The following is a 26,385-nucleotide window of genomic DNA, read 5'->3' as shown; positions in this document are numbered from 1 at the left end:
GGAAAATGCTGTAAATAAGTGCCAAAGTGGGCATCTGGGTTATTTCAGGGCCTGCCCCCTTTTTTCACGCAATGCACAGCCATGAAAGAAACCCAAAGCAGTGTGTAATACAAGCAGCAGCTGATGCCACAGAGGACAAGCTGCCCCCTCACTTATTTCAATGCAAAGGTGTGTGTGGGAGGAGAAGTGTGGAGTCAGTCTTAGAGACTTAAAGAGCAATCTGAGCCTCGACAGTTTTGCAAACCTCCTCTCCCCTTCCCCCCACGTGTCCTCAAAGAGCATAGCTCGGTGTTTTTAAAAGTTACTGCTCAGGATGTGGGAAGGGATAGAGCGAGGCAGGCTGTTTTTCAGGCTGAGCCTGCCTCCCTGCACCACCTCCACAGATGCCAGTGGCACCACTGGAGCTGAGCCACTCACCAGGGATGGGCAAGACAGGACCCCATTCCCTATGTGGCCTTGGGGACACCTGGGATCCTTCCTCAAGCCAAGTCAATGCCATCAGACTGGATGAGCCCCCTTCAAAAGAGCTGGCGATGGTGACAGAGAACAGCCTGGCATCACCCTGTGCCCCAGGGCACAGCCTGGCTGCCAGTTTCCCCCCAGTAGGGACATGCTGCTCCTCCTCACCTTTTTCTTTTTAATGCACTTGTTCAAAAAGAAGAGGTAGCAGCATTGCTGTAGTGGGGGGAAGGCAGGAACAGAAAAGTCCTCTGAGGCAGAAGCAAATTTCTCCTCTTCCTTAACTCATTTTCAGGCAGTGCCATCCTCTGTGCAGATAAAGCCTCCGGGGGCATGGCAGAAAGGCAGCCTCTCCTCACACCAGGGCCGCTCACAGACCTGCCCTCCCTTCTGCTGTTTGCTTTTTGGTGGGAGAAGGTGAGGTGGGCATAGCCAACCCTCACCTGCAATAACAGGCAGGGATTCACCCTGGGGGCATTTTGCATGGCTTTTATTCATCTGCAGGACCATACCAGATGCCACCAGAGTAACCTTTGCTCGTGGTGCTCTGTCACAGGTGGCTGCTGCTGCTGGCCAGGGAAGGAGCTGTGTGCTGGCAGTGTGGGCCAGCAGCTGGGCTGGCCTCATGCTCCTTTAGGAGTCCTTGCTTGGAAATGCTTCCAAGTCCCCTAACTCACCCTCACTCTGGGCTCCTGCCATCACCAGCAGTGACCTCACGGCCCCATACAGCAAGAGCCAGCAGTCCAGCCTGCCTCAGTTTCCCCTCCCAGCTGGGTCAGCCCTGCAGGGAAGCACCCAGGGAACACCCACATGAGACACTCCATCTGTCTGGAGCTCCTTCATGCTCTCTTCAGGAAAGGCCAGGACGGCTGAGAGCTATTCCTGGAAAGCCTAAAAACACCACGGCTGAGTCAGTGCCGAGGCTCTGCCCGCACAAGGCCGTGGCAGGGCTCCCCCAGCACAGCCCTGCCACAGCCTCACTGCAGGGCTGAGCTCTGCCAGGACACTGCTGCCAGCAGCCCCTCGCAGGAGGCAGACAGACAGGCACACACAGAGGCCGGGACATGGAGGAGCAGCCCAGGTCCCTCTGCTCTGCCAGCCCAGACACGCACCAATGTCACAGGGAGGCTGTGACAGCAGACAGCTCTCTCTGTCCCTGTGCCGCAGGCTGGAGCACTGCCAGCCCCCAGGGCTTTTGTTCCACATCCCTGCAAGCCAGCACAGCAAACGCAAGAGTCAGCTTCAAAGCCATCTCTGCTGGTGGACTCGGGTCCAAAGGCAGCACTGACAGTGTCCCTTCCATGCCCATGCCATTGCTCCCTTCTCCATCCTCCCAGGGGCACAGCTGTCCTGGGTGAATGCAGACATGGGACAAACCTGCAAGTGCAGGGCAATAATTCCTGAGCACAAAGGGCAAATCCCTCTTGGCTGCAAACCCACACACACAGGGACTACCCACCCTCTCCTTCTCTGCTTTCCTGCAGCTGGGAATCGGCCTGAGAGCTCCCAGCAAGTTGGGTCCACACAACTTCTTGGACACAAAAAGCTGAAGAGCAGAGGTCAGTGACTGTGAGTACCCAGCACGCTGCTCCAGACCAACGGCTGATACCTGGGCTGGGCATTCCCGCAACTCTGCGAGGCAGGGCAGGAACACCACCACAACACACTTCAGTTTCCCATCACACAACTCCACAGGGACAGATTTTCCCTTCAATTCCCTACACCCAAGGTAATCATGCACTGCTGTTTCCTGCCTCACCTGCCTGCAGCTGCAGCAGCTCTGGGAGACATCAGCTGGCCCGTTCAGCCCCACTCACAGCCCAGGCTGGTGGCTCTGTGACCAGCTCCAGTGCAGAGCCAGCAGCCCAGCCCTGCTGCCAGCCCCTGGCACCTGCTCAAGGCTGGCAGAGCCTGTGACACCAGTGGGTGACAGAGAGCAGCTCTGCACCAGGAGGTATACAAGAGTCAGGATCCCAGAAAACAAAGAGTCAAAAGACCAGGGTTTTCCACAAACACTTTAAGGACTGAGACTACCAAATTTTGGCCACATTTGGATGTCAGGCCTTCAAAGGGCACACTTCAGCACATGGCTCTTCCTTCCATCCTTCCCAATTTACTCTAGTTCTAGTTATCAAGGGGATAGCTCCCAAAAGCAACACCACAAGAACTGCCAAAGCAGTTATCAAATTTTTCCAGAGGCTGCAAACCCAACCAACAGCACACCCACCTCTTCCCACTCCACCTTCCTGCCTGGCTTTGCCACTGCTCAGCTTGACCAGCACACAGATCTGACCACAAGATCACAGCTCTCCCTCGAATCATTAAATATTAGAAAGAAAAGTTTGAAGGAGCACTTTTCAGTGCAGTTGCCCTTTTTTTTTCAGTCTCCACAAATCCCCACTCACTCACAGCCTACAGCTCCCAACTCATCTAAGCCCAATGGTCTGCAGCACCTTATAGACCCCCTGTGACTGTCCCCCCCAGCCCAACATACACAGCTGGGCTCCCTGTGCTCAGCACATCCAGAAAGGGCAGGAATGTTTCCCATTGCCCTCCCAGGCAGTTTATCTCTGACTGCAGCCCCCAGGCCGTGAGCCAAGAGCCAGCCAGCCAACTGTCTCCCCTGGCAGGGCCCTGAGAGCAAACAGCACTCTCACCAGTTGCTGCAGGAATGAGCTCAGTCTCCCTTCGATGCTAAAAGCTCTGCTTGGAAAATTGCTGAGCTAGAAAAAACTGCCATTCCAATTTTACCCATTTCCTGTTATTAGATAAAACAGTATCAGAGCGATGAGCTCCTGCTACCCTGGGCTTTTGCCACGTTCCTGTTTCAGCCAGTGCCTTCAGCAGGTGAATACAGGCACATCTTGATTTCAACGGGAGCCAGGGCACAGCATGAATTATTTGTGGTAAGGCTGACCTATTTAACAGCAGAAAGACAGCATTCATTCAGATCTGATCCCCCAGAGGCTGCTGGTGTCACTTTAACCACAGGACAATACAACCCCATCACTATCTCTGCCCATCTCACTGGGAGAGGGGTAACTGTCCCAGGCTGATCCCGCTGTGCTCCCAGTGCTTCTGCTGGAGCACAGGTGACACCTCCACCTCCCCTTCAGAGCAAACCACTGGCTTCTGCTGACTACCTTTGATCAGTGTTTTGTGACCACCATAAACACACACAGGAGGTGGAGCAGGGTGAATCCACAGAGCTTTGAGACAGGGAGCAGTCCCTGTGACAGCTCTGCGTCAGGCAGACCAGGGTCAGAGGATGCCAGCAGTGTTTGCAGGGTGGCTGCCAAGTTCTGCTCAGGATCCTTCCCTGCACAGCTCCTGCTAAGCTCTTGCAGTCTCTAATCCTGGCTCCCATCCTCTGTGCACAGGCCAAGGCAGCCTGTGAGGAGTATTTCACATCAAGGGGATGCTGAAGTCTTGGTGATACATTTCTGTAACGCTTCTCCAAACCACAGCTCTGCACCAGGTCTATTGCGGACCGTACCTTTGTCTGCCAGGGACAGCGTGCTGTTGAAGTACTGCTCCTCCACTGTCCATGCTGTGTCATTGATCTTGTTGGACACCCCACAGGATCCAACACAGCTCACCTTGATGGCTGTGGAGAGACGGGACACATGTTAGCGTTGGGAGAAAGCAAAACCTCAGGTTCAGACTTGCTTCAGGTGCTGTACTGTGCAGGAGTACTGCCTCATGACAACACACACAGGGTGGGAAAATGGAGCAGAGGAATCAGGTCATGCTTTCATTCCAAAAGGATGTTTTTCAGCACTCCCAGCACAACTGAGCACTCCCTGCTACCCCAGTGCTATTCCCAGACAATAGCACCTTTGAAATCCTCAGGGTGGTTTCCGTGCACTGTGGAAGCCCTTACCAGCAGTGATTGCAGCTCCTGGACAGGTAAACCTGGCTCCCAAATGAAGCAGAGTTCCCTCCCAAAACATGCAGCAGCCTTGGCACTCTGGCTGAGAGCAGAAGCTTTGGGTGTCACTGTCCAGACAGGGATGAGCAGCCAAGGACTCGGCTGCCTCCCACCCCACAAGGAGCCAGGCATCCCACCGAGTGTCTCACCACCCCTGGCAGGAGAGACACATTTGGCACAAGCCAATTAACCAGCTCAACAAGGGGTTCAAACAGCCCTGTTTGAAGCAGCAGCAGAGAGCTGGACCCCCTCAGTGCAGCCTGGACAAGCTCTCTGCTGCTTGAATTCACAGCCCTGTCACCCTCAGAGGACATTCCCAGCCCTTGGGAGCCTGATGCCAGCTCCTGGGGTCAGCCTCAGCTTCAATGGCTTGCAGCAAAAGCACTTTGCCCATTAACACTTGTCCTGCATCAGGACCTCCAAAATGTCCATACACACACACCACCTCCCAGCCTGACACCAGCTCAAAGGGAGTGGCTTCCTCCTCTGTTAGAGACACAGCAAAGCCCCACAGGAAGGTCTGGAAGCATCAGAGGTGCCATCTGACCCTCCCAAAGGCAAGGACAGTAATTTGAGCTGTGTTTGTGCCTTGCCTGGAGAAAGTCACACCGGGAGCTCAGCCTGCAGCGTGGCTCAGGAGGGCTAGTGGCTCTCAGAGGAGCTCCCCACGGACATTTTCAGTTAGTCTTGGCCAATACTCAGCAGGTTGAAATTAGATTCTGATGTCGACACTGGACCACAGAGACAGAAGAACGTGACAGACTGGCCTTGCTGCACAGCAAGAGATGATCTGCATTGCTACCACCACGCAGGGAGGGCACAGGCAGACCTATCGAGGCACAAACAGCCTTCAGGTCTGTCCCAGCGTGGACATCTCCCCCCTGAATCACATCAGGTTTTGCAAGAGCTTAACTGGAGCCCACAGAACTCCCTTACCCCATTTGCCAGGTGAATAGTTCTGCTGGTAAAAAGGTGACAGGATCCACCAGACAGACTCTGCCTGTTTGACCCATCTGCTGCCCTGTATTCCAGCTGCATCCACAGGAAGCATCTCCCTGAGAAGCAGGTGGCCACTTTGGCTTAGGAGCTCTCCTCTCCCCTGCACAAGTGTTCTCAGCGCTGTTGATATCAATGCCTCCACTCACCTACCCAAACACTCAGGGCTGTGTGTTATCGCTGCTTGCAACCACCTCAAACAGCTCTCCAGGCACCAGCCTGGCCAGTGTGACCTTGTCTTCCAAACTGACTCAAGATGGGGTGGAAAGAACCCCAAATCCAGCCCTCACTGCAGGGACATCACATAGCTTCTACCCCAGTCGCAGTGAGGGGGGTCAGGCAGTCAGGTGGAATGAGCTCCTCAGGGCTCAAAGTCTGAAATCCCACAAGGAGGAACAGCCTCCCCATCACATCTCCTGCCAGACCCTCCCAGCTGATCATGACCGTGAGATGAAGAGCCCCTTGCAGTCCAAGTGTTGTTCTACACTCAAGGACAAAGGATAAGCACTCTAGATGCCAACTCTCATTAACCAGACATCGATACAGCAGCGAGGCTGACACATCACTGGCTTGTTTGTGTCTGTGATGTGCTTTGGCATTTCCAAGGCAGGGAAAGAACAGGACAGTGTGGCTTGGGATGGGAACTCCCCCAGCACAGCACAGAGCACACCTGAGCAGACACAGCTGCCCTCCCGAGGTGAACCATCACAATGAACCCTCCACACATCCTCAGGTGACATCCAATACTCTCTTTGGCAGAGCCACAGCCACAGAGGGGCCTCAGTGTCAAGAGCAGGAAGGGTTTTAGCAGGGTGGTGTCCTGTGCATCTACACATTGGTGCCATGCTCCCACCTCGGACATACTGCCACCTCTCTGGGCTCAACAAGCCTGTCCCACTCTGCATTAGCCCACATAACACAGATGGATCCAGTCAAATCAAGCCCAGACTCACCCACTCCGTTCTCTCATTTTCACACAGGAGATGTGAGCAAGAAAAGCCCAACCCAAAACTGGAGAACATTCACATCCTTCAGGAGCAACAGCCCCTGAGCAGGCTCCCCCTCAGCCTCCCTGCACCACAGGAGATTACAGATCACCACCATCTGTTCAACGCCCAGATAAGGGACCAACAGACTCCGATTCCAGCCCAATGGTGCACTGCAGTGTGCAGGCTCTCCTGTTCCAGGGAGGCAGGTGGGTGGGAATGCTCAGGAACACACACTGTGGCCCAGCTCCCTTCCCACAGCAGACAGGCTCAGCAAGCAAAGGCAGCGGGTTTGCAGTCTGACACTCAGAGCCAGCCTGTGGCTGGGGCCCTGCTGCCGTGGTCAAACACCAGGGATAAAGTCAGACTGTGTCCAAAAATCTTTCTACAGTTTGCTAAGGAGTTTTCCAGCACAAGAGCTGTCAGCTCAGACACTTCCCAATTAACTACTGACATCCCAAACTGGCATGGTCACAGCCATCCTGTGCCTAGAGAGGAGGGGCAGCCCCTGGAGGGATTGCACTGGGGCTCCCAGGGGTTGCAGTCCTTCAGCCCCACCAAGCCCTTTCCAGACACATTCCCTGACCACCACACCCCCTGGGGTTGACATTCCAGCCCCAAGCAACAGAAAGCAGCATTTCAAGCTGAAAATTTGAAGGAATTTCACTCTCCCCTTCCCTCTCCACTCCCCAAGGTTCCCAGTGTCCCCTCATCAGGCACACCAAGTCACCAATTTAGGACAAGCCTTGGAGCAGCTCAGGGAGCAGAGATTTGTTATAGAGCATCTTCTCCAACCTACTCCAGACACATGAGCTCCCCCCACCGCATTGGGGAAAAATGGGGTGGACAACAGCTCTGAGCTATTGCCCCACAGCTGACAGTGTAGCTGGACACAGGGATTGCATATGCCACCTCATCCCCCAGGCTCCTGGAGGAGTCAGCACATCCCCAGGCACCTGCAGGGTGGGTGATGCTGGGGGCAGTAGGTCCAGGACAGCCAGAGAGACCCCCAGTTTCATCCCCAGAGCAGGAAGGACTGGCAGCTACAGGGCCAGTTTATCTGGGAGGTTTCAGAGGTGCCTGGTTCAACAGATCAAACCATTCATCCCACTCCTAACCAGATTTTGGAACAGTGAACGATAAAATCAACCTCTCCATAAGCATCCCATGGGCAGAGGGAGATACTGAGGACTTACCTGGCTCTTGTACAGGCTCCTGCCCACAAGCAGGAGGAGGGACAGGGATGTGTGACAGGCACAGCTCAGGCATGTGGCTCTGGGGGCAGCTGGAACCTAAAAACATTCAGGACAGACCTGGCAAAATCAGCACCATCACAGCTGCTGCAATGGAGCCACCTGGGCCCAGAGCTTGTCAGCCTGCCTGACAGGAAGCAAAATGCACAGTCTGAGCCTTTCCAAGGAAATCTTGGAAGTGCCAAGCTGCAGATAGAGGAAATAAGAATAGTTTCTGCATCAGAACAAGCCAGTTCCAGTTATTAGAAACCCCTTAAAAACGCCTCTGGAATCCAGTGCTACCAGTGGCCCCAGTCACCTCCTTCCTGCTCTCTGTTTACCCAGACTGATTTGAATAAATACAGGAAGAAAACAAAGTCCAAAAACTGTAAGGGGAGTGGAAGGGGGAGGCAAAGAGAAGAAGTGAATGACAAAGCCATGCAGAAGGCAGGAGCCCTTCACCCCCGCAGCCCCTCGGGGACTCAGGGAAGCGGGCAGCTCCGCATCCAGCCAGACACAGCTTTAGCAATGCGCTGCAGCACGCGCCAAATGCTGGAAATAAAAGGAGACAGCTCAGCCATATCCATCTCTGCACAAAGTAAAAATAGAGATGCCAGGAGCTGGGCACGTCTGCCTTCTTCCAAGGTGATTTAAGGAGAGCAGCCGTAGATTTCAAACTGCCTTTTCTCCTGACCCAGTGAGTTGTCCTCCTCGGGGGAGCCGGTGTGGCACCTTGGGCGTGAGGAAAGCACAGCACACGCATCCCCTCCTCTGCCAGGGGCAGGCTGTGTGTGCACATCCCTGCTTCCAAAATCCAGCCACATGCTGAGCAAGCAGAGGCTCAGTGGTCACCCTGCACTCAGTCCCAAGCAAACGCCTCTGACTTCAAGTCCCACCTATGTCACACACCTGCCACAACAGGTATGGGCAGAGGGGGAGGGAAGAGGCTGCTGCATCTTGGTCAGTTGGGGTTTTCTAGGCTGGGCAGGGGAAGCAGCAAAACCGGTTCATAGAATCACTGAATGCCCTGAGCTGGAAGGGACCCACCAGGATCATTCAGTCCAATTCCCAGCCCTGCCCAGACCCCCCACCAATCCCACCCTGGGCATCCCTGGCAGCGCTGTCCAAAGGCTCCTGGAGCTCTGGCAGCCTCGGGGCCGTGCCCATTCCCTGGGAAGCCTGAGAAGTGCCCAGCACCCTCTGAGGGAAGAACCTTTCCCTCATCTCCAGCCTGAGCCTGCCCCTGACACAACCTGACACAGTTGGAGGTGGTGGCTGCCGCAGTTGGCAGCAGCTCAGGCAGGACTGACAGACCCTCCCGTCATTCCCTGTCTCCACAAGGACGGATGAAGAGCTGGCACCCGAGCGCTGACACGGCACTTACAAACAGCCCTGGGGCTTTGCCAGCTGAAGCTTACCCGGGTCACCACGTGGCCTCAGCCATGTCTGCTGGATCCAGAGGCTCCAGCCATCCCTGCTGCAGGGAAGAAGGGGCCCAGCCCTGCACACGTGGGATGAGATGGACGGCAGAGTCACTGTGTGCCTGCAGTGACCCCACACAGGACAAGGGACCAGGGCATGCTTTAGTGACGGAATCAGAGGGCACCCAGGGACTGAGATACCCTTTGGAAAACTTGTGCACGCCTGGATGCAGCTAACAAGGGAGCAGAGGAGGAGAAAGTGCTGTGGGAGTTGTGGGAGTCAAGTGAGTCTGCATCAGGGAAGTCTTCATTTCACGGAAACCAGCCACGGGAAGCCAGGGCCCCCTTCCCTCGTCCCTCTCCATCAGAGCCATGGCAGACACTGATCACCACATTTTAACTGATTCTCTCAAGGTGCCCGGGACTCTCCAGAGCTGCAGGGACTCAGAGCATCCATGAGCTGGGAATGAGCCATTTGCCATCCCAGGGGCCAGATGCAGCCTTGGGAGAAGGGGGTGAAGGATCCCCCTGAGCCCCAACCCCTCCCTACAGCATGGTAGTAGGGAACTGTTTTTGACAGAAGGATGGGCTGTCACAGGATGGGCAGCAGGAGGTCACCTCAACACAGCACCACAGCTCCACCTTGGAGTGACACCTCTGGGTCCAGCATAGATTACAAGTTTGGGTACACCCTGAGATCCTTCAGCCCTGCACCTGTGTGAAGATGAGGGGTTTGAGGTTCCCCACGCTGCCAGCAAAGCAGGACCAGACAGCACTGGGAAAATGGAAAGCCTGGGGGAGAGAAAAACCCACAGACAGAGCAAACTACTCCCAGTTTGTAGAGACTGGGTAATTCCTAGAAAAGTTCCGTGAAAAGTGGACACCAAGAGGGGCAGGATGAGGTTTTTCTACTGATGGCCTTTACTCAGAAACACACCCGTACAGCTTCAGACAGAAAGGACTGAGCAGGAAGGCTGGAAACTCACGAGATACACAACTCCCTCGAGTATGAGTACGTTGAGACACTACTAATTAAACCAACAGCTCCTAATTAAATCTCAGCTGTCCCCATCATTCTGGGTCCATCCTGTCAGTTCTTGAGACACAAATAGTCTTGAGCATTTCACAAGCCAGTGAGGCAAGAGCAGAGCTTACAAGTGCTGGAGGCAGCGGCGGGTTTGGCACAAGGTTAAGGATTGTCTGGGGAGGTTTTTATCTTCTTCCTTCACAAGAACCCAGCACAGGGGCAGAAAAGGGATCTGGTCTCTAACGTGGAAGGAGAGGAGGTGTCTAGAAGAGTCGTCTAGGCTTTCCATCTCAACCCAAATCCAAGCCTGCAGCCGAGCCCTGGGAGGTGTTTTGTCTAGAGCTGACACACAAAGCAGCATCTCCCACTACACCAGCAACCTCCAGCTCCTGGAGGACTTGGCTGCTGCTCCCCGTGACCCGGGGGTTCATCCCACCTCCCTGCCATCCATCACAAGCTCACAGGCGGCACAGCTCTGCTGGGAGCTGCAGACAGGCTCCCAGTGCAGGTCTGGGCGGGTGCTGTGTCTGACCCCTCTGTCCCCGTGTCGCTGCCTGTGGCAATGCTCCTGCCACACACCAGCCCAACTGCACCCCACGGCAGTGGCACAGACTTTAGCATCTTTTAGCCCCCAGGAGCAGGAGCAAGCAATGGCACTGCTGCTCAGCCATTCCTTCTCTAGCCTGGCACTTGCCCTCTGCACCTTGCAAGGGGTGGGACCGGCAAAACCCCGCACAGCAATGCCAGGGACAGTCCCTCCCTCCCTGACCTTTCCCTGTGCCGATTTCCAGGACAGCAGAGCCAGCCCTGCAAATCCAAGCTCAGCAAATGCCATCCCAAGAGCCAGCAGTGCCTGTTGCCCTGCCTGTGGCAACAGCGTTGTACGTGTCCGCCGCCAGGCTGAGGCAGGAGGAGCCTGGATGTCGCACCCAACCTGCAGGAAGCCCAGACCCTCCAAAAGCAGCCCCACACTGTAGGAAGGCTGAGGCAGCTCCTCAAGACAGCCTGGAAAATCTCCACCTGTGGCAACCCCAGGGGAGTGACAGCTCTGCCACAGGGGCAAAGTGACCCACAGTCATTATTTCAGCTATGCATGAATTATTTTAGCCAGAGTGCAGTCCAGCATGAGGAGGGGCATGTAATATGGACACACAAGGATGTCCTCATTCCAGCAACGCAGAAGCCTCCAAAGGGAGGCCGGGCAGGTGTGTACCTGCAGAAAAGCAGGAGAACAAATCTTGTCTAAGTCCTTTCCCAGGCGGATCAATCCTTCCCCCCGTTGCAAGCATTTTCTTCCATCAGGCTGAGAGCAACAGGGTAACCTACATTTTCCAGCTCCTCCCCAAAACCAAGGGTCAACATAAATCCTGAGACAAGAAAGCCAACTCCTGGGCTCCTGTTTAGAACAAACTCCTGCTCAAACCGAAGGCTCTTCTCCCTCCTGGAGCCGACAGGTTTATTTATAGCATCACAGTGTTTTATCAGCACGCTGGCTGCCCTCAGAGGAAGGGGGTCATCTCGAACATCTGGAATGAAATCCTCAGCTGAGTACACTTAACCAGCCTGGCTCTGCACATGTCGGGCTGCAGGGGGAAAACTCACCCGTGAACAAGGCCACCCAGGCTGTGGGAGGGGGGACGAACACGTGCCACAAAGTCTGTGCCCTGCCTCTGCCAGAGGCAGCTCCTTAGCAACAGGCATGAAACACCACAGCACCGGCACTCAGGGTCTTACCGAGGGGCTTCAGCGCGTCCAGCCCCTCACCCCAACCCCCACCATGCTACTGCTGCTACGACCACCTCACTGCTCCCCAGACCTCCTCCAGAAGGGGATGCTGGGATAATCCTCTCTCCAAAAGTGCCTCTTGCAAAACCAGGACAAGTTTGGGACCTTTCTTAAGCTTCAGACTGATGTAGACCCCAGTGCTGAGCCACACAGACTGGGAGGAGGTGGGGAGAAGTGGGCTTGCTCTGCTTGAGAGCCCACAATGGCAGAGGTGACTGCACCGTAACAGCCAGGCAGAGCAGAGCCTGGACATGTCCTGGCAGTGCCTCAGAGCAGTTCTGGGAGCCCAAACTTTCATGCCATCCTAAGCAGGTGGCACAGTCCAGCAGAGGTGCTCCACACAGTGCCTGCTGCCACACACAGGGCAGAGGTCAGTGATGTCATTCCTTGGGCACTTCTGCAAGGAGAGTAACTGTGCCCCACCCCAGCGTGCGGAGGGCCCATCCTGCTCCTCCCAGGCCAGGCTGGAAGACACAGGCACCCCTGAGTGCTGGGAACAGCCAGATCAAACAGCAGCAAGAAACTATTTGGCAGAGAGAGGCAGATCTCACAGCTCCCCAGGAATATCTCCATGCCAGCCACCCACCTGAGCCACGCTGCCAGCACTCACAGCCACCTCCTCTCCCAGCATCCATCCCTCCAAGTATTGGAGGGGAAAAGCAGAGAGGTTGCAGAGGAGCAGAAGGCTGGAGGAGAGATGGAGGCAACATTTCATGCGGAGCTTCAACTGCTCCAGGGTGTGGAGCCAACTTTAATCTCGAAAATTTTCTTTCCTTTCTGCTTCTCTGGACAGAAATTCAGAGGGAGAAACTGTGACCTGTTTAGTGCCTGCCCTCCTCCTAGAACTGCATTTGAGACTCACTTCTGTTCATGCCATCCATGAGGAAGCAGCCTCTGTTGCTCTCAGGTGGGATGGGATGCCTGCAGTTGCCAGCCTGGCAGGGGAACATCTCATATTTAGGATCTCAGCAGGGTCCAGAAAAGTTGTACTCATGATCCCCTGCACAAGACAGATTTATTTTAATAAATTTAATGTAGATTTAATTTACTCCATCCTTCTCAGGGGACCTGGGTAATAAGCTGGATTTTGTGAACCCGGAATTTAAGCAAGCTATGCTCTTCAAAGCAAAACGAGGCTGTACATACATAAGCAGTCAGGGCATCTTAATCTTCAGCACCTGGCCTCTAGAGCAGCCCTGTGGGAAGGGAATGCAAGTCCCAGATGCCCAACATGCAGCCAGACAAGTGGAACAGAATCAGCAGTTCACCCTGGCTCACAGGAATGCTGATGAGTGCCAGGACCTGCCAACACTCAGCACTTCAGCCAGCCAGGGACCACAGCCACCCTTCCTCAGGCTGAGCAGCGCTAAAACAGAAGTGAGGAATCTCTTTTTTTTATAGCTTGCCCAAAGTGAAATAGGTTTCCACCCAGCACTTAACACTACTTTAGGCCAGGGGAGTTAAAGATATTCTGGTACAATTGACTTGGCTGTCTAAAAAAGGATGAACTGGGCAAGAAACTCCACCACGACCTACCACAGAGCAGTGCTGGTCCCAGGGGGGATGTGCTGGATGCTGCTGTAAGAAAACGCCCCTTTAAACTCATTACCAAACTCACTTGTTTTTTCCCAGCAAGTGCAAAGCCTGGCACCTTTTCCCACCTCGCTGGCAGAACAAGCAGCGATTCCCATGGAAAAGGAGCAGCCAGGGAGGCTGAGCTCTCTGATGTCCTGGGAACACACCTCTGTCCTGGGAACACACCTCTGTGTGCGACCACCACCAGCCCTGCTCCACTCTTCCCACACCCTGGAGCAGGTCTGACGAGCTCTTTCCCCAGACAGCCCCTCTGCCCCCGCCGCAGGAGCATCACCCTCCACGCTGGGTGCAAAAGCCACTGCAGAAGATAAACAGCTGACTGATCAGGTTTCCCTACTCACCACAAAGAGGTTTATTCACCAGAGCCTACTCCCTTTTCAGACTCTTTCTAAATAAATGCTTCAAAGACTTCTGGAAATTCATGCTTAACAGGCTTAGTGTAATACCGGAGCAGCAGGGCTCCTGTGGGCCAGGCTCTGCTGTGGCACTGAGTCACACTCATTTTCTTCTGAGACTCTCATTCTGCCTTTTCTAAGAGGTAAGGCAGCAAGTCCTGTTGGCCGGTGCTCAGTTTGGCAGACCCTCACCGCCACCCACGACACAGCCAGACACAGCTCTCCTGGCCTCAGCAACAGGCAGCCCTGCAGAGGTAAAGTTCAGGAGAGATGACACTTCTCCATCCCCTCCTGGGGCTCAAGGGATGCTCCTGGGCACAAATCCCCCAGCACCCACGCCCCAGACAAGGAGGTCACCTGGTGGGACAGGAGGTCTCTCACAGGCTGGATGCCCCTGAGGCTGCAAGGACTCAGCACAGACCACATTGTCACAACCCGAGGTCCTGAGCGAGCCTCGGCCTCCACGGCAGGAGAAGGACTAAAGCAGCACTCAGGACTGCTCAGCCATCCCAGGAACAGGAGTTTTAGTGTGAGGGATTAGAGCCCACTTAAAGGGAGAGGAGGTAGGAGCAAGGAGTCAGAAAACCACATGGAACCACACCGGGGTCCATCCTCTTGCCACCCCAGGCGCTGAACTCGCAACTCAGCACTCAGGACTGCTGAGACACCTCCAAATGATTTAGTACTGCTGCAGCTCCCAAGCACGAGCCTGGAACCAGCCCCTCTCCTCCTATAAGGGGAGGTTTCAAGGGCTTTTTCCTGAAGAGCCTTATTTACAAGCAGTAAGGCGAGCCTGCATTTAGTGCCTCCTTCGTTCTGGCTGGGTACCAGCAGAGACAGGTTCTTTTTAGATGAGAGATCCCAGCATGGGATGGGAGATCCCAGCCTCACCTGCTCCCTGATGAAGATCCCAGCATGGGATGGGAGATCCCAGGCTCATCTGCTCCCTGATGAAGATTCCCCACGTCACATTGAACTCTCGTGCACTGCTTTCGCACGTCTCAGTTCTCAAGAAATCTCCCAACCCCAGCATCTTCAGAGAAAACAGCCAGAATCCACTTCACTAAGCGTAAGAGCTGCTCCCATGATTTTCTTTGATGCCATTCAACACAAGCAGCTGGATTCTCTATTTATAGCAAGATCATCAGTTTGGAAAAATGACTTATGCTCTTGTTATCACCAGAGCACCAGATACATAACAAATCCTCACTGTGCTGGGAGTGCTACAAGTTGGTAAGACAGTCCTCATAGTCAGGCTGGGCTCCTCAGAGATCCAGGCAGACAGACAAGGAACATCTGGGACCTGAGCTGAACCTCTGGCCCTGACATTCAGGCCCCTCTGGCACTGACATTCTCGATACTCCCCATCGGGAAGGCTCCAATTTCTACCCATACAGTGAGCATTCCTCCCTAGAGTTGTTGCCTTCCAAGCCAGTTTTATCCCAGTCTTATTGCAGGGAATATTTGGGATTCAGAAGGGTGTGTTTGGGAGGGATGAACAGTGAATTGCTGCAGCATTACCTCTGGTCTGAGCTGCCTGAGCCAGAACGACTGTCAGAAAGCAGAGTGCCGTCAGCAAGAACAAAGGAGTGGAAGTCATAAGCATTAGAGCTCCAGAAATGATTCATGCTTCTTGGAAACAGCTTTTGCTATGGATATCTGACAAACTCCGGTTCTTAATGAAGATTAACATGCTCAGAGATCGGGATGTTTTTAAACTAGGTCTCTAAGTAATTCCAGATTGGCACTAGCTTGCCACCCTCATCTTGCCAAGGGGGTCAAAAGCAGCTCAATACTTACCTTTGGACACCCCATATCCTCTCCACTGCCATCATCCAGCATCTCAAGATCCCAATACACCTGTGAGAATTTACTCAAGCCACGCAATTCAAACCCATGGCAGTGGCCACTCCTCTGCACAGAGCAATACCCACCCACAGGTACCCACGTTGTGGTAAAAGGCCTCTACCCACAAGCTTAGGGACAGAAAAACACCTCATTCCCAGCTGACTTGTGCACCCCATCACCTACTTTTAATTTGCCATCAGAGACAGTGAGGAATGTGGATTTGCTGTTTAAAACCCATCACAAGCAGACAGAAGCTCGAATTCCTTTGTGGTATGGATCCATTTTGCCCGTTTCAGATCCTGAGCACAGCCCAGTGACTCTGAGCACATGCAGGCACAACTGTGCACAAGGCAAAAAATACACTGACTGGCAACAGTCTGGTCCTTTGCTCATTTTCTCCTCTCCTAGGCACTTTGCATTTCTCCACAAGAGATTTGAAGAGTGACATATTTTAAGAGCAGCACAAAGAGGCAATTAATTTGCACAGCAATTCCTGTTGCCAGACTCCAGAGGTCACACCAGTAGCCTAAAGGCTGTACATTGGATATCTCAGTGATCAGCCCTCAAGAAAAGAGGCACCAAACCAAAGCCCAGCCCCTGACACGTTTGCCAGGCCATTTCAGGAGTAGTTGCTCTGAGCAGAAGGAAAAGACCTTCCCCAACAGCTGGCAGAGCACCTTTCTCTATGCTTTGGCACAGTGAGGTCTGCAGCAGCCCTGCAGCACAACCCAACCACCCCACTCCCTTCTTCTCTTGGAAGGGCCTGAGCATTCCCTCTCTGGCAGCAGAGGATGATCCACATGTCCATCCTCCTCTTACTGGCCATTGAGAGCTTTTAGCAAGGCTTCACCAAGTCAAGTGACAGCTCTGTGACTTCTACACACACCGGGGATGACTTAGAGCACAAAGTATTCCGTTCTGAGTGGAGCATGCCCATCCATGCACCTCCCTGGCTGCTCCTGCTCTCCCAACACAGCCAGGGATAGGGAGCTGCCTCGGGATGAGAGGGATGGAAACCCACAGGCTTCCTCCTCCCAGCCAGGGAGCCTCCCTGCCGCCTACCTGACTCCAGCCCTGAAAGATAAGCTACATCTCTGACAGCTCTGCGCCGCTCCAGGGAAGGGATAAGCACTCACACCCCGTTTGTCACACTTGGAAGCAAATCAGACAGACAGAACTCCACTCCACTCGTCCTCCCATTTTGTTAAACAAGGCATGGGAGGCTGTGGCATGTCTCCTCGCCAAGGAGGAGCAAACAGTTTTTCAGCTGAGCACAAGTGGTGTGCGGGCAGGGGGAGCGGTGGAGAGCGGCTCACTGCAGTGCCCAGAGACACAAACCCATCTCGTGATTAGTTATTGACTCCAGAGGAGTTGGAGCTCTAGCAGCAAGCCAGCCAGGAGAGCAAAAATCCCTCTTTTGTTCCCCAGCCTCAGACAGACTTGGCCACACAGCTCCCTGCTGTCTCGCTTCACACAGTGAGAAAAGAAAGCTAATCCAGCTCCCCTACAGCAGGAGCCATCCAGCCTGTGGAAGTGATGCTGCAGAGCCATCCGTGAGCATTCCTGTGCAGCAGTGCCAGCCTGGCCTCATCCTGGCACCCACCACTGCTGCTGGACACCAGACAGCTCGAGGACCTCATGGGACATTGCCAGGATCACCAGGGACAGTGATGGTGCTGCTCCTGCCCTCCAAACCCCCAGGCCTTGCTCAGCTCTGCAGGTCCCCAAAGCGAGGACCAGCCATGGGGTCCCTGCTGCCCCCCTGGTGAGCCAGCACAGGGATTTCCAATCCTCCTTTACAAACTTCTGACTCAGGAGAGAGCCAGACCACTATGCAGGGATGAATCCACCTTTGCCCCAGCACTTTCCCAAGCCACAGCCTTCCTGCAGGAACAACGTTTTCCACTGTACCAGAGGTCAAGTGGTAGGAGAATCGTTGGCAACAGAGTCCTTTCGTGTCATCCCTTCCCCTCAGGAAGGGCACAGGTTACACACGTCAGAACCACCAAACCCAAACTTCTCCCCACTGCCCTTCTAGGGAACAGAAGTTACCTTTTAGTTTGGACATATGACCCAGGATTTCAGAGCCCTGCTCCTCATCCCCCTTCACCAACAGCTTTCCCTGTTCTCCATATGAGAAGTGAGAATATTTACTACATTTAAGATCAGAGAAGAAAATTATGACTCATGGGCTCTCCGCTCTGCAGAAACGGGAATTAAGTATCTGTATTTCTAGAGCACGAACAAACATGGGTACTCGTGTCTGGAGCTTTGTAGTTCAAGGGAGTGATTTTAAAGTCAAGTCATCCCTGCATAAACCTGGGCAGCCAAATAACAGAGTAGAGAATAGCAAAGTGCTGAAATCTGTTCCGGAAAGCGCTTGCTGTTTCTTTACTCTCAGTGACCTGGCAGAGAGGGCTGTTATTTTAACATTACGCTTGTTGAAGCCTTGCTGAACGGCAGGCAGGACCAAAATAATCCACATGGCCCCTGGAAGCCACAGAGTTGAGAGGAAAAGTGCTCCAGCATCTCCAGGCAGCAAAAGCCTTTGTTCCCACATGCTCCTGGCGGCAACCAGGACTGCCTGCCCTGCTCCAAATGAACTGGCTTCCCTCCTCCTTCCCCACAAATTAACTCCATCTCCAGCTGTCCCTGCACAAGCTTCCTGTGAGATTAATTATTCTTTGTACACACACGTTTGATGATTTACCCAGCAAACCAGGCACAATGATTAGGAATTCTCCATTTCCATCAGCACTCTCCCCTGAGGCTTGGAAGTTTTCTGGGCAGGTCCTTCACCCTGGCACAGGCACAGGAAGAAGTGTGGCTCCTCAGAAGGTCCACGTGGGTCACCAAGGACCAGTCGGTATTTGTGATGCTGCTGCAAGGTCAGCTGAAGATGATGCACTCCTGAACAGTGTTCACTGCCAGTCAGCAGGGCTGGCACTGACACCAGTCTAAGTGGGTGTCTTGGTTTAGAAAGACAGGTGTCTGCCAGGGAAAGCTGGAGCTTCCCTTGGAATGGAGAATGTGAACGCCCTACCTCCAAATTATTATAATTTTGCAATTAGGGGCTTTCAGGCAAAGATATGGGAATAGAAATAACAGTTCTTCACTAGTATGCATAATGAAGCAAAACAAACAACCACTACAGCATTAACAACGAAACAGAACCAGGAACCTCGAGGGCTTTGCTTCACAAAACCCGGGGCACAGTTTGATGCGGGTGCCCCTGCAGGACTCTCAGAGCACCAAGCTAGAACGGTGGAAAATCCCGGGCTGGTAGCTGGAAGGGCACGACGACCCGGCAGGGCAGGGGGGTGCGGGGCCACAGCGCAGCAAAAAGCCTCAAAGCAGCGCTGAAGAAGCCGTGACGGTAGGGCAGGGCTGGTCCAGCTCCAGCAGGGCAGGAGGAGGAGCTCAGAACTCCTGGGCACACGGGTAGATGATGGTGGATTTCCCAGGACCGGACCCGGTGGTGACACTGAACTCCTCCCGCAGCAAGCAGCAGCCTGGCCGTCCTGTCTCCGAGAGCAAGAGCGTGAAGCTGCCCCCAGCCCTGTCCTTTTCCTGACCCAAAACTCATGTTATCTCCCCCCTCCCAGAGACCCAAAGAAGTGTAGCCAGGTGCTACAACTCCTCTCCTTTGGACCCCTTTGTTCTGTTAAGTACCGATAAGTACCCAGTAGTTAGTTTCCTAGCAACTTATGGGAATAATTCTGTAAGTAAAAAAAGAAACAAATCTAACCCCCAACAGTGGGAACATTTATGATCCCAAAAGGTGTGTCCCAGCTACGCTGTCCCGTGACCCAAGATTTCTCCTGTGTTTAGCAAGGCACAAGGAGCTCTGTTTGTTTGCACCGTCACCTTTCAGAAGGCGTAATTTTCAGGAGGCAGAAGTTACCGTGTGAGGAGTCACCTACGGGCTGGTTCCGCTGTGATCTCACACACCACAGCACCCAGGAGTCACCGCACCGGACTCGCCCGGCTCGGGAAACGGAAAGCACCAAATCGTGGTGCTGTGGGCCACACATGCCAGGGGTGAGGACTTTGTGTCTTCTCCTGGAAGCGACTTATTAGCCTGGAAAGTCACAGCTGGGCACAGAAGGTGTGTGGGGAGTGCAGGTGCATACAATGCGATGCCACACAGCTCTCCCCACAGCCCAGCAGGAAGCCAGAGCATGTCAGGTTGTCTGATCCCTCCAGTGCTGAGCCCACAGAGCTCAACAGGGCTCCCAAGTCCCTTGAAGACCTCTTTCACAGGCAGTCACCTGCTGTTATACCAAAAGGACGTTTCAGCAGCTACATGAGCCTCTTCCTCTGAGGGTGAGACATTTCCTTCTTCCAGAAGGAAGGAGAGGGTGCCCAGGAGATCAAGCACCAGAGACCGTAAGATACACAGCAGGAGGGAGAACACACAGCAAAGAGTCACCTTGTGCTTGACAGAAGTTGTTTTCACATCCAAATGCACTTAACTGGGTGAGTACTGACACCAGTAATTGAAAGCCTCTACCCCAGCTCATGAAACCACTGTACAGGAAACCCAGCATAAAAGAGCTGTTCAGGTGACCTCGGCACAGCAAAAACATCAACCACATGAAGCCCACCTCAGATTTTGGTTCAATGCTTCTGCCAGCTTTCCTAGAGCGCAGTTGCCTCAGCTCTTACCAAAATCCCTGCACTCGCCCCAACCACCAGATCCCACAGCAAAACCCCTCCCGAGTTCAGGACCTGTACTTAACACCAGACCCTGATGCTTCTCAGAATCAAAACAATAAGGAAGCAGCAAGAAGGTCCAGAACAAAGACACGCCTTCTCCCTTCCCTACAACAACACCAGGCAGCAAAGGAGAGACGGTGTAGAGTAAAACCTGGCAGGTCCTCTCCAAATGGGAGTTGTAGAGGCAGCAGCAAGGTGTAGCTTTGGCCAGCTGGCAGCACAAGGGGCCAGCACACCAAACCCTCCAAGGCCAAACTCCTGACCCTCCCAAGAAGCACCTTCAGGAATGGATGGAAGTCGACAGGATGGGCAGGGGAGGGAAGTCAGCCAGACTTCATTAAGAACATCTTTGCTGGAAGAAGTGCATCTGGGAGTACTCTCCAAGGAGATAAACGCTGGATCTGCAACTGTTTTGCCCTGACAGGAGCTAAACAGGCAAGTTTACACTTGTCCTAGATACTTTTTTTCCACAAGAAGCTTCCAAAAGCTATTGCAGACAACCGGGAGAGGTGCTCGCAAAAGCGAGGTACAGGCAGGCAAGCATAGGCACCATCATCCAGGCTGACAGCTCTTGAACAGAGACTTCATATTTTACATTACTTGCTCTTTTTTTTCCCCCCTCCAATAATTTGTTACAAAGGAAGCAGCATGCACATACGAGAAGCAAGCAAGACCTCAGGGAAAACAGCAAATCGGTTCACATTTCCACAGCACTGAGCACAAAGCTGACTTGCAAATGCGAATGACTTCTCTAAGGCGGGGGAGGAAGCTCCCAGTTTGGATGATCCGAGCCCAGCAGCTCATTTCCCTGCAGTCCAGCCCCATCCCTCGGCCCGGACTGACTGCACCAGCCACGAGAATGGCCTGAGCATCGCGTGGAGCAACAACAACCCCGCAGCCCAACACCTCCTGCCCCAGACCACTGCTGCCCAGCGGGCACTCTCTGCCCTGGCACACACAGAACCTCGTACACACCCCGGACATGCCCCACACTACTCGAACCACAACTCAAACGCCCGAGTTCATTCGAGATGTTACAACACGGCTGCTCGCTGCGGACGGAGCCTGCGAGCCGGTGGATAGGTGCCGCTCCTGCCAGGACACACCATCGCCCATCTCCTGCCTCCTGTCGAGGCAGGGCTGCTGCCCACCGGGACACGGCATCGCCCACCTCTTCCCATCGCCCTGCCACAACACATTCGGGCTCCGTCCGACCCAGGGCACCAGCCCCGGGGCTCGGGGGCCGTGCCAGGGCGATGCCGACAGCGCTGGGAAGCCGCAGGACTCCGGGAAAGCAGGACGAGGCGGGCGAGCTCCTCCACCACCTCCCGCTCCCACCCTGGGCACCCGCCAGCTCCGGAGCCTGCCGTGGCACAGCCCCGCGCTGGGTTGTTTTGGGAAGGGGGTTGGGAGGACGTTTGCTTATTTATGGGATGGGAGCAAAAAAGTACGAGGAGGGAGCGGAGGAGGAAATAATCCAGCAGGTTGCTCCCATCAGCCCCTCCCGGCCGCCGCATATCAGCGGGGACAGCAGCGGCGGGGCAGCCCCGGAGCCGCCGGTGCCCGGAGCCGGGGAAGGGAACCCGGCCGCTCCCCGGCACCATCCCCGCGGCGCCCCGCGGGCCAGGGCGGCCCGTGAACCCCTCCCCGGGATACCCGCCCCGCCGTGCGGCCCCGCGGGCTGCGGGCACGGCAGGGCACGGCAAGGCCGCGGGCTCACCTCGGTACTGCAGCGAGCCCGAGAGCCGCACGGTGACGGTGCCGGCCAGCGGCTCGCCGGGGCTGTAGACGACGCGGCTGTCGCCCAGGCGGATCTCGAAGAGCTGCACCTTCCCCATGGCCGCGCCGGCCCGGCCGCTCTCCTCCGCTGCGCTCGCCGGCTCCGCTCGTACCTGCGGCCCGCGCTGTGCCTGCCCCGGCGGGCGGGCCCCGCCCCGCCCCGCCCCGGCCCGCCCCGCCCCGGCCGCGCTGAGGGAGCGGGGCGGGCCTGAGGCGCCGGGCCGCGGGCGGGGGGCTGCTGGTGGGGCCCTGAGTGCCCAGGGAAGGGGCCACTCGTGCGGCCGGGCCGGCAGTAGTGTTCCTCACTGCTGTGGGGTCCGGCTGTGAAGCAAGGGGAAGCTGGTGGACCCCTGGCTGCTGTGAGGGAAGGAGCAGGTTGTGGGGCTGAGCTGTGAGGGAAGGGAGCTGTTGGGAAAGGTGAGACAGGAAAAGCCTACAAATATGATTGCCTGGCAAGAGATGCTAAAAATATAAAACCTGTGAGCGAAATAGAAATGAAAGCTAGCTTTGAGATGTAGGCATGGCAGGCAGGAAGACAGCGATTAGCCGGTGATGGGTTTGGGTGATAGCAAACAAAGGGGCTCGAGGGAGTAGCCCCCCAAGGTATCAGAGAAAAGGTAGATAAAAAGTAGTCTTTAGAGTTTAGAATACAGAATGATATGGTAATATAGCAGTTCTCATGGGCTGTATGCAAAGTTTGTAGGTTTTGTATCTCGCGCCTGTTGGTCACTGTAAAGTAGAATATTCAACACAAAAGGAGATATAATGTATTGTAACTGAGGACCTCGCTCTTTTACCTTACTCCTCTTAACTCTTACCTCGTCCTCTTAGCTCGCTCACCTCCCTTACCGCTCTCACCTCTTAGCTGTTCCCTCCCTCCCTCCCTCTCCTTGGGGCTTCCCTTAGCCGAGGCTGGCGGCTGGAGGCAAGGCCCTTCTCACCCACGACCCTTGCCATAAAACCACATGTTTCTGGAAGTGTCTCAGGTTGGCAGAGTTCCCTCTCCCTGCCGTCCACGGATGATCCTACAAGGAGCAGGCTCTGGGGTCAGGCTGTGAGGGAAGGAACCGGTTGTGAGGTGGGGCTGTGAGGGAAGGAGCTGACTGCCCAGCATGGGGCCATCTTGCCTCCTGGTGATCCCTGCTCCCTCTAATCTCATTTCCTCCTTGTAATTCTCCAGGCCCAGCTGTCACCTCTCCCTGCTCCTGTTTTTATAACCCCAGTCGCTTTAAGCGTCCAGCAAGGGGCAAATACAAGGGACCCGGCAGCCAGCTGGGGCTGAGGAGTCAGTGACAACCCCACTGCTCTCTGTGGATCAGTGGGTGGAGGTCAGGGTGTCCCAGGAAGCCAGGGATGACCAGCACACTTCATACATTTGCCATGTTCCCTCCTTCTCTCTGCGTGATTGAATAAAAACCATCTGTAAAACCCACACCAAAGGCAGCACCGGGAAAAGGCACCTCCCGGCCGCTGGCAAGCAGGCTGTGTACACAGGCAGAATGAATAAGTGTAAAAGGAGCTGTTTATCTGCAGAGCACACCCAGCCCGGACCTGGCTGGACAGACAGACGTCCTCCCACAGCCCCGCAGTGACACCAGCCTGGGTATGTGGGGCTGTAGGACACTCCGCGCTGCCTTATGGTGGCTGTGGCAACCTGAAACCCCTCACAGGGCACCAAAGGAGTTCGTGTGCTCCGGGCTCACAGGGCTCCTGCTGGGAAGCCTTTCCAGGCCCTCCCTCCTCCGGTGCTTAAGAGCTACCCCTTGTTCCCAAGCTGCGTTTAGTCACAGGCTACAGAGACTCAACAGTCTTGTGCCGAGGCTTTCTGCAGCTCATCTCCTCCCGCAGGGCGTACCCTGGGATCCGTCGGCACACCGCTCTCCTTGTGCTGCCCTTAGCTTTTGTTTTGCCAGGCAACGCACGCCAATTTGCTCCAGCCTTTTTATTTTGTAAGATGAGCCTGCAGCCTCTTTCATCAGTCTCTGCAGCCCCTATTTAGCTCTGCCAGCAAAACCAAACAAATTAGAAGGGGGGGGGGGGGGAGGGGGTGAAAACACCCTGAGCTACAGCAGATTATACTGAACCCTCTTCCCCCATGGAAAGTGGCCAAAGGCTCGTGGTTTGAGGCACAACTGGGGCCACCCCATCTCTGGGGCAGCACTGGCACCCTTGCCCCAGAGGAACATCAAACATGTGACAACTCAGGGTGGAAAAACCCTTCACCAAACCCGAGCCTCTCGTGCCATGCCGCAGACTCTCCTGACACGGCGATTTATGCGCCTTGTTTGCAGAGAAGTTAATTTTAAGCACAGCAAAGCTGCTCACCCAAGGTCACGACGTGAGTAAAAAGGATTCCTGCACCAGGAGCTGAACAAAAGCACCCAGGCACAGCTACAGTACTGCAATGACCTGTGCTAACACACGCAGGGTCCCTTGTCATATCGTGGCCAGCAGCGATGCAACAGCACTGATCCATCCCCTGGATCACAGCTACAGTGTGTAGAGCAGTCTGTAAAATGTAACTGGACGGATATAATTGGAGCTCAGATAAGAGAAGGCTTTGGGGAGACACCATTACAGCCTTCCAGTACCTTAAGAAGGCTCTAAAAATGGAAGGAGAGGGACTTTTTATATGGGTAGATAGTGACAAGACAAGGGCCAGTGGTTTTAAACTGACAGAGAGCAGGGTTAGATTGGGTGTTAGAAGATAAAATCTCGACTCAGAGGGGTGTGAGGCCCTGGCACAGGTTGCCCAGGGAAGCTGTGGCTGCCCCAGGAAGTGGAAGTGTCCCAGGCAAGGCTGGACAGGGCTTGGAGCAGCCTGGGATGGTGGAAGCTGTCCCTGCCTTTGGCAGGGGATGGGAGTAGATAATCCTTAAATTCCCAAACCAGTCTGTGATTCTGTGATTCTATAATTCAATGTATTCAGTGCCAGGGCACCCATCATTCCCCTGGTGATGCCGGATTCAGGAGGATTTTACTCATTGCAGTCAAAATGTGTATTGACATTCCTGCCTCCTTGCTCACTTGCCTGTGCCCCAGAGTCATCCCTCTTATCTACTTGTGTGAAGAGTCATTGGAGTTAAAACTCAGAGCAGTTTAAAAAAAAAAAAAAAAAAAGTAAGCCAACGATGTTTGGTAAACTGCCACCATTTGCTTTCTGATATTTTTGACTACTGTTTTGTTTTGTTAAAAATTGTTTTGAAGAGTTTTGTTGTAGTGGTGAGAAATCTCACTTCTTCTGCATTCTGTGTGCTCTCCCTTCCTCATTTTCCCCTTATTAAAAGGGAAATTTAAAAAGAGAGAAGAAAAACAAATGTCAAGACAAGCTTTAGAATTAAATTTTCCTTTGAGATGTCACCACATTCTCCTGACTTCAAGGAACACGAAATTTTCTGTCAAAGAACATAGTAGTTATTAAAAGGAAAAAATTATCAATAAACCCTCCTCAGCAGCACCTGAGCTGTGCTTTGCCAGCAGCTCAGAGGAGCTTCAGGCGGAGATGCTGGGAGAGGAGCTGTGAGTGGTGTTTGTCACATGTGGGCAAAACGTGCCCACGGAGGGCTCAGCTGTGGCTGCAAGTGCGGACACGCAAGACTCCACCATTAACTCACAGACATTGCTTGTGACTTGAATTTGTTCCCCTCTCGCCTTTCCAGGAGTTTCCAGCTGTGCACGCTGACACGGAGGAGGCACAGCCCCACCTGACCGTGCCTCAGTTTCCCCTGCGCTGGGACTGCTGAGGGAGAGGAAGCGCGGAAATGCCTGGGCATAGCTGGGCCGTGACTGATGCCGGGTTAACGATGGCAGCGCGCCTGGGTGAGGCAGCAGCACGTTACCCCCGGGGCACTTTGCATCTCCGAGGTCACTTCCACCTCCCCGGCGCTCCGGGCTTCGTGGCTGCAGGGGAGAGGGGCGAGGCGGGCAGGTGCTGCCCGGCACCGTGGGGACACCTCTCCTGCTGTCTTGTTACAGGATGAGATTTCCCACCCTGAAATTCTCTTGTTTTTGCGTTTCCAGCCTCTCCTCTCTCCTTCTGGGGCTGGCGAGGGCGTGACTTGAGTGAGCCCACCACACCCCGTAAGGGCAGGCACCGGAATGGCTGTGATGGAGGGGGAAGTAGAGCAACAGAGCTTTGTGGAAGTTGGCATTTTAGGTTTTTTAAGTTTCCCTTGAACTAAAACACACAGATGGGAACTGCCGTGGAAGGC

The 26,385-nt window shown here is 54.4% G+C and overlaps 1 protein-coding gene across 1 annotated transcript in view; it reads right to left on the bottom strand.

Annotated features, from left to right (window-relative positions):
• Window positions 1–22,279, bottom strand: part of ARRDC1 (arrestin domain containing 1) — a 40,662-nt gene extending 18,383 nt beyond the window's left edge. Inside the window, exons 1-2 of the mRNA XM_066201338.1 lie at window positions 22,116–22,279; window positions 3,956–4,066 (exon numbers count right to left, since the gene is read on the bottom strand). Of these exons, the coding sequence (XP_066057435.1) occupies window positions 3,956–4,066; window positions 22,116–22,233 (229 nt within the window). The 5' untranslated portion in view covers window positions 22,234–22,279. The remainder of the gene's footprint in view (window positions 1–3,955; window positions 4,067–22,115) is intronic.
• Window positions 22,280–26,385: the final 4,106 nt, after the last annotated feature.

The sequence above is a fragment of the Chamaea fasciata genome, unplaced genomic scaffold (assembly GCF_029207755.1).
Source record: "Chamaea fasciata isolate MVZ Bird 193981 ecotype frontalis unplaced genomic scaffold, bChaFas1.0.hap1 SCAF_20, whole genome shotgun sequence".
Lineage (NCBI taxonomy): Eukaryota > Metazoa > Chordata > Aves > Passeriformes > Sylviidae > Chamaea > Chamaea fasciata.
Note: the sequence above shows the minus strand (reverse complement) of the source record. Positions and strands in the feature narration are given on the sequence as shown.